Consider the following 8,171-nt stretch of genomic DNA (forward strand, 5'->3'; position numbering starts at 1 on the left):
CCCATCACGTCCATCATCCTCATCTCGGATGATCCTGAACTACGCGGACGGGATGGTTTTTTCGTCCCAGGATGAAAATCATCCCGTCCGCGAGGTCTGATGAAAACCGGGACAGAGATTCGTCCCGAGACAACCAGACGGGACGCAAAAAATCATCCCATTAGGAGATCTCGGACAAAAAAACCGTCCCGTCTGCGTCCCTGCATATTTTCCGGACGCCAGACAGGACGATCTTCGTCCCGTCCCGTCCATCGTCAACATCCCGAATGTTCGGAACTTTAGTCGCAAGACCCACGAGTAGTGCAGGTCGTGCGGTCCAGTCTGGTTTTTTCGGCCGGCATGCGATTTTTTAGATTGCATAAAAGCACAGATCGATGTGCGGTCCGTATTTGTGCGACGAAATCGGACCGCACATCCCACAAAATCGAACAAAAGATGAGCGGGAGGGAAGAATGAGAGAACGAGAGAGGACCGAGCTGCGTGCTCAAGAGAGGGAGGGAAGAATGAGCGGGAGAGAGAATAGTGAGCAAGAGAGAGAAGAGAGACCGAGAGATAGAGGAAGAGAGACAAGAGTGAGAGAGAGCAAGAAAGAGGATGAGAGAGTTGAGCGCGAGAAAGGGATGAGAGAGAGAGAGAGAGAGAGAGAGGAAGAGAGATGAACGACACAGAAAGAGAAGAGCGCTTGAGAGAGGAGCGTCGTCCGACTGTCGTAAATGAGAGAAACAGAGATGAACGAGAGAGAGAAGAGCTCCAGAGAGAATCAGAGAAAGAGGGAGAGAGGAACAAGAGAGACAGAGAGAAGAACGCCAGAGGCCCAGAGGTCCATGCACATCGCTCTCTCCAGGAGGTTGACCGCCTATCCTAGATCTTCCCATTTCCAAGAGAAGAGTGATAGAGAGAGGAACGAGAGAGAGAGAGAGAGAGAGAGAGAGAAGAGCACCAAAGAGAAAGTGAGTAACGAGAGAGAGAGAGAGAGAGAGGGAGAGGAACAAGAGAGCAAGAGAAGAGCGCAAGAGAGAAAGAGAAGAGTGATAGATAGAGGAATGAGAGAGAGAGAGAGAGAAGAGCACCAGAGAGAAAGTGAGTAACGAGAGAGAGAGAGGGAGAGGAATGAGAGAGAGACAAGAGAACAAGGAACGACAGAGAGAGAGACAATAGAACGAGGAACGACAGAGACAGAACGAGAGAGAGACAGGAGAACGAGGAACGACAGAGAGAGGAGGAAAAGAGTCCATTTGAAAGCCTTAAAAAAATCGCACTAAATCGGACATTCACACCGCACAGACCCACAATCACATGAAAGGGCCAACCCTGCCCTCAAGAGAAATGAGAAATGTAGGGAGCTAAGAAGTAGGAGAGAGAAATACAGACAAACTCCACAGACGCTCTTCACACTTAAAATGGCAGACACTGTCAAAACCTGAGATATAAGAAAGACCATACACTTGCGAGACGGCCGTTTCAGGCCAACTGATGGCGTCGCGGTGGGCAAAATCTTATCAAAGACCAACTTATCAAAGCCCAGGATATTTATTCCTCTTCTCATATACCTCCTGAGATGCCATCTCGGCAGCGGAAGCGGCGTAGATAATCCTCCCCACGACGGAGATTCTCTCAGCGGCAGAGGAGATGGCAGATGAAGAACGAGCCCACTTGAAGGAGAGGTGAAGAAGAAGAGGAAGAAGGATTGATTAGTTGGGTTTTCTGTCATGGGCAGCGCTCGCTCTGGCCGGGGCCGCCGAAGTAGAAATAGCAGCCCCAGTCGTCGTTGTCGCCGCTCTGAACGTCGTAGCAGTTGGACTGCTCGGTGAAGGTGCCCAATCGCCGGGGAGTCCTTAGATTGTTTGAAGGGTCGACGATTTGGATGTTGCGGAAGTAGCTCGACCGCGCGAATCCCTCGTCGGGGAAGTGACCGCTGCCCATTTGGGTTGCCGTGTGCTGCCCGTCTGGCTCTGAATTCACCACCTCGCCGCCCCACTCGACCATAGACGCGCTGTCCGCTAAGTAGGAGAAGAGGAACGCAGGCCAGTACCCCAGCACGTAGTCGTTCCCGAACTGCATCCACCAGTTGCCGAGCTTTGGGTCCTGCAGAATTGAATATCTCAGAATTCAAAGCAAAATCTTGTCTTTTATCGCCGACCCGTTGGTGTGACGGTGGTTTTAGGAGATGGGTCGGCGGTAAAATAACTACATGAACTCAAACTGCGTCTACTAGCTGGCCCAGCTTTGGGTCCTGCGGATATAAATATCTCAGAATTTAGAACAAAGTTTTGGCGAGAACATGAACTCAAACTGCGTCAACTAGTTGGCCCAGCATTGGGTCCTGCAGATATTAACTTTTCAGAACTTGGCGCGAAGTTTTGTCATCTATCGCCGACCCATCGGTGGCTTTAGGAGATAATTCAGCGGTAAAAGATCAACTACGTTCTTCATGTGAAGACTACATTACGTAGTTCTATTCTCACGCTCCATCTACTAGTTGGCCTAGAATTGGGTCCTGCGGATATAAAAATCGAAGAATTTATAGCAAGGTTTTGTCATTTAATGCCGACCCACTGATATGACGGTAGTTTTAGGAGATGGGTCGGCGGTGAAAGAGCAACTCCGTGCTTCAGGTAGAAGATAACGTAGACGAATTCTCGAACTGCATCTACTTGTTGGCCTAGCATTGGGTTTTCTGGGAGAATATTATATCTCATAATCTAAGGCAAAGATTGGTTCTTTACGGCTACCCATTGATCGGACGGTGGTTTACGGAGATGGGTCGTGCTCACCTTCCAGATCAAGATGCTGATGTCGTATTGGGAGCCGTGGTAGGATGAGACGGGGAAGATGCTGGCTCCCATGGCGATGTTGTTGCTGACCTGAATGAAACCTGAGCAGAGCAGGTTGTAGCAACCTGTTGCCTGGTACGCGTCGCTCTGGAAGGTTCAGCATAAACCCAGAGTTAAAACCATCACAAGCGAAAGTTTTTTATCAAAATAGAAGTAAACTGGCTAGATATAAGCAGCTTCACCATAAACCCAAAGTCAACATCATCAAAACCCCAAGTTTTGTTCAAAAAAGAAGCAAAATGAGGGATGTATAAGAAGCTTCACCATAAACCCCAAAGTCAACACCATCAAAACCCCAAAGTTATTTTCAAACAAAAAAGAAGTAAAAAGGGGGATTCATAAGAAGCTTCATCATAAACCCAAAGTCAGCACCATCAAACCCCAAAGTTTTTTTAAAATAGAAAAGAAGTAAAAAGGCGGATACATAAGAAGCTTCACAATAAACCCAAATTCAGCACCATCAAAACCCCAAGTTTTTTTTCCAAAAAGAGAAGCAAAACGAGGGATGTGTAGGAATCTTCACCATAAACCCAAAGTCAACATCATCAAAACCCCAAGTTTTTTCCGAAAAAAAAAGAGAAGCAAAACGGGGAATACACAAGAAACGGGGAATACACAAGTTTTTTTTTCCAACAAAAAAGAAGTAAAAAGGGGGATACTTAGGAAGCATCACCATAAACCCAAAGTCAGCACTATAAAACCCCTAAGTGTTTTTCAAACAAAAAAGAAGTAAAAAGGGGGATTCATAAGAAGCTTCACCATAAACCCAAAGTCAGCACCATCAAAACACCAAGTTTCTTTCCAAAAGAGAAGCAAAACGAGGGATGTATAAGAAGCTTCATCATAAAGCCAAAGTCAACGCCATCAAAACCCCAAGTTTTTTCCAAAAAAAAGAAACAAAACGCGGGATACACAAGAAACTTTACGATAAACCCAAACTCAACACAATCAAAACCCCAGATTTTTTGCAAAACAAGCAAAATGGGAGCATATAAGAAGCTTACGGTCCAGTAAGTGAAGAGCCTGGTGTTGTTGTCTCCGTAGAGATCAGGGCTGACCTGCAGGCCAAGCAAAAGTCAACGATAAAATTGGGCGTTGACAATTGGAATTTTGATGGGTTTTTGGGAAAGGTCAAAGTCTATGATGGGTACCTGCCAGCCTGCTTCAATGCTGTTGAGATCCTCTCCAAAAGAGCCTCCCAAGATCCAAAGTTGCGATAGGCTGAACTCATTCGGCTGCTGTATCTTTGGATTCCACACGTTGATTGTCGCCCGGGCGCCGTAATATTTGTCCCCCTCAACGTACGCTATTGCATGCTGCATGAAATCGCCATTAGATAAACCGAGATGATGAGAGAAAGATATTCATGAGTAAAAGAAAGAAAGATAAATACCAGGAAAATAGAAGAGAACGAGATGGAGGGACCAACAAGAGAGAAGAAACAGTGAGACGGAGCCATGATAAAGAGAGGAAGTTGGACTCAAGTAAAGAAATGATGAATACAAAGAGCACGATGAGAGATAAATAAAAGAACTATATTGGAGGAAAGAGGGAAGATCCGTGAGAGAGAGAGAGATAAACATGAAGAAATACATAAGAAAAAGAGTGGAGAATGAAGCATGGCCAAGAATTTTAGAGAAGAATAGAGACACATGGGGGAAATGCAGGACACTGGACGGAGAGATACATTAGGAAATTCTTCAAAAAAAAAGAAATAAATTAGGAAAAAAAACTGGAGACCGAAGAAAAGACCACATTTGAGAGGAAAACTGGGGAGACCCATGAGAAAGAGATATGTGAGAGTGAGCAGAGAGAAGTGGCGAGAACACTGAGATATGTGAGAGTGACCAGAGCAAAAGAGAGACACAGTAAGTTACAGAGAGAGAGATTCCGCAGGTCCTTGTTCATCTGCGGAGATCCATGAGAGAGATAGACAACATAAAGAAATATATAGAGAAAACGACTGGAAGATAAACAGAAGTTCGAGAATTTGTGAGAACAATAAAGCCCCAAGAGAGATATGCTGTAGACTGAACACAAGATGAAGCGAGGCCCATGAGAGAGAAATTGAGGCCCATGAATTAAGAGAGATTTCAAGATTCCACAGATATTTTCAATCTGGGGAGATTCATGAAAGAGATGGACAGCCATACAGACAGATTCGTGACAAAAACTGAGGGGTTGAAAAAAGACAACATATTTATGAGAAAATAGAGACCCATGATAGAGATGCGGGAGAATGAACAAAGAGAAATAGCACGCCCCATGAGAAAGAACTGATAGGAATCGAGACCCATGAGAGAGAGATGCCGGAGACGGAATAAAGAGAAGTAGCACGACCCATGAGAGAGAACTGATAGAAATTGAGAACCATGCTTTATGAGGAAGAGAGAGAAAGAGAAAGAGATGGATAGATATAGACAGAGATAGATAAAGATATATATATATATATATATAAATAGATAGAGGTAGGTAGATATAGATAGATAGAGATAGATAGATAGATAAATAGAAAGAAAGATAGATAGATAGATAGATAGAGATATAAATAGATAAATAAAAAGATAGAAAGAGATAAAAACAGATAGATAGATAAATAGATAGATAGATAGATGAATAGAAAGAAAGAAAGATAGATAGATAGATAGATCGATAAATAGAAAGATAGATAGATAGATAGATAAATAGAAAGAAAGATAGATAGATAGATAGATAAATAGATAGATAGATAGATAGATAAATAGATAGATAGATAGATAAATAGATAGAAAGATAGATAGATAGATAGAGATAGATAGATAAATAGAAAGATAGAAAGATAGATAGATAGATAAATACATAGATAGATAGATAGATAGAGATAGATAAATAGAAAGATAGATAGATAGATAGATAGAAATAGATAAATAGAAAGATAGAAAGATAGATGAATAGATAGATAGAGAGAAAGATAGATAGATAGATATATGGAGATAGATAGATAGTGAGAGAGAGAGAGAGATTGCAATGTCCTTGTCAACCTGGTGGCCGTTCTCGTTGATCGGCTCCGGAGCGGCAAAACTAGGCCGGGCGACGCGGCGCTGCTTCTTCCGGCCATATCTCTTGACGGAGCTTGCACGGAGGAGATCCTCCTCCCTCGTCCGTCGGATGGGGATCGTATTCTCCGGGCACCTCCCATTCAGATGCCATAGCTGAGTGATTGAGCTCGCCCTCTCCTCCGATTCCACCCTCGTTTCTCTCTCTAAATTCAGCCCCTCCGGATAGAACGAAGGCCTCATCTGACCCACAAACAACTTCAGCATTCAAGAAGAACACAAACCCCGAATGTAGGTTCTAGATAGAGAAAGTGAGATATAGAAATATATATATATATATATATATATATATATATATATAGAGAGAGAGAGAGAGAGAAGACCTGAACTGTGTGGTTCTTGAGAAAAGGGTGGTCGAATGCAGGTTGGTGAGCGACATGAACGCAGTCAATGGTATCTCCATCCGGACTCTGCAAAAGCCATAAACCAGACATGTAGAAATTTCAAGTCAAGTTCCCTTTCAAAAAGAAATGAGGGATTTTTACAATAATATTCAAACAGGAATACTCAAATGTCATGAGGGGTTTCTTTCAAAACCAGAAAGAAAGCATTTTTCAGGAAATGCAACCCAAAACAAGCAGTAATGGCGAAATATCACGCAAGAGACGAATCAAGCAATGACATTAGAGAAGAACAACGAAGAGCTGCAAAAATGGGGCTCGGAGACGAACCTAGATAGAAAAAAGAGGAAGAAAAGGAAGAAAGCAAAGAGAAAGCTAGAATCTTTCCGCCGTAAAACGCTAAAGAATGAGGCGACCAGAAAACCCATCAAATGCAGAAGCTTTTGAAACTAGGAAAGAGAAGAAAGGCGAAGAACAGGGAAACCCTCGCGTACTTGAATGGAATGGACAGCGGGCTTGTTTAGGCGCTTCAAGCGGCGCTTCACGGCTAATCTCTGCCTCGCCGGAGAAGCCGAAGAGACCGCCCAAGGAGCAACCACCATTACCAGAAGAAGAAGCCGAAGGAAACCCATTAAGGCTCAGAAGAAGACTAATGCAGCCCTCTTCCTCTTCTAAGCCCTCTAGTCCATTATCAAGCTTCAAAGCTTGAAGAAGAACGAGCACAGAGGATAGAGCTTGAAGAAGAAAACCCGCTCGAGCTATTCCTCTACCCCCTTCGGCGGGTTTCTCTCGCGCTTCTTCCGAGTGGCCCCCCTATTCTTCCCCCTTCTATTCCCCCCCCTCTCTCTATCTCCGCCACTGCTACACTTTCCCAGCTTTCCGGTTCGTTTTTTTTTATTGCTCTTTCCATTCTCTCTCCTCCCCTCTTGGCTTCCCTTTGTACTCTCTCCCACACAGTGACCCCCCCCTCACGCGTCCCTCTCAGATTCCCATTAAAACGTCAAATTCGTCCGTTGAGGCCGGGAAATAAGAGAGAGAGAGAGAGAGAGAGAGAGAGAGAAGAGTTTTAAATTATCGCAGAGGATGAGGATGAGGATGTGGACAGGAGAGAGAGGAGGCGGTACGTCAGTCGAGACCCAGAGAGGGCTTGTCGGTTGCACAGACGAAACTGAATATTTTGATACTTTACTCCGCTACTTAGCCGCGAAAAACTTGCATTTGGCATGTTAAGCTGTAAAATCACTCGGAAATCTATCGGAAAGGAGAATAATATGGAGAGAAAAGAATAATTCCCTCTCTTCGACCTCTTAATATTTTTCTCACTCGTCTCTGTGGCGGACGCCCAGACGGGTCCACCTGTTCTCATACCAGACAAAGGCCCTCATCTCAATGAGAGCGAAATGTCGGAGAAGGGGTTTCGAATTTCGGGTCTTCTCTCTTCAATGCACTTTTTTCTCGCTCAGTCGCTCTCTCTTTCTCTCTATCTTTATCTCTCTCTGTCTCTATCTTTCTCCATCTCTCGCTTTCTTTCTCTCTATCTTTCTCCATCTCTCTCTCATTGTTTCTCTCTATTTTTCTCCCCATCTCTCTCACTAAATCCTCCCTCTTCTCCCCTTCACGTTCCAGCGGCGTCGAGAATGTCCTCTCATGGCGGTCGTTCGACGTCTAAGAGCGACATAGAGAGAGAAACACAGGTGCAACGACACGTGCCAACAAGGATCAGAGAGATGAGAGAAAGAGAGAGAGGACAGGGCAGTGTGCAGCGAACGTACACTGAGAAAGGCTTGGATTCTTGCGAAGAGAGTGTGGAGTATCTGCTTATTTATGGGGTCTGTTTTATCCTTTTCTCCTCCGTGTTCACGTGGGAGCTTCTTCGCTGATGCTATCGCCCTCGTGAACGC

The 8,171-nt window shown here is 44.4% G+C and overlaps 1 protein-coding gene across 1 annotated transcript; it reads right to left on the reverse strand.

Annotated features, from left to right (window-relative positions):
• Positions 1-1,364: 1,364 nt before the first annotated feature.
• LOC144701991 (protein neprosin-like) lies at positions 1,365-7,098 on the reverse strand. Its single transcript, XM_078573828.1, has 7 exons — positions 6,765-7,098; positions 6,253-6,339; positions 5,855-6,112; positions 3,986-4,150; positions 3,839-3,892; positions 2,775-2,921; positions 1,365-2,085 (listed from the first exon to the last, which is right to left on the reverse strand). The coding sequence occupies exons 1-7, from the start codon at positions 6,900-6,902 to the stop codon at positions 1,708-1,710; spliced, it is 1,227 nt and encodes a 408-aa protein (XP_078429954.1). The 5' UTR covers positions 6,903-7,098; the 3' UTR covers positions 1,365-1,707.
• Between the last annotated feature and the right edge of the window lie 1,073 nt (positions 7,099-8,171).

This window comes from Wolffia australiana, chromosome 4 (genome assembly GCF_029677425.1).
Source record: "Wolffia australiana isolate 7733 chromosome 4, ASM2967742v1".
Taxonomy (NCBI): domain Eukaryota; kingdom Viridiplantae; phylum Streptophyta; class Magnoliopsida; order Alismatales; family Araceae; genus Wolffia; species Wolffia australiana.

Bases quoted from the DNA above. Each gene is read 5' to 3' on its own strand.
- LOC144701991 (XM_078573828.1), bottom strand. From the start codon at position 6,902: ATGGGTTTCCTTCGGCTTCTTCTTCTGGTAATGGTGGTTGCTCCTTGG. The intron at 3,893-3,985 runs GTACCCATCATA...CTTGGCCTGCAG, and splicing joins GCATTGAAGCAGGCTGGCAG to GTCAGCCCTGATCTCTACGG. The intron at 2,922-3,838 runs GTAAGCTTCTTA...TGAACCTTCCAG, and splicing joins GGCTCTTCACTTACTGGACC to AGCGACGCGTACCAGGCAAC.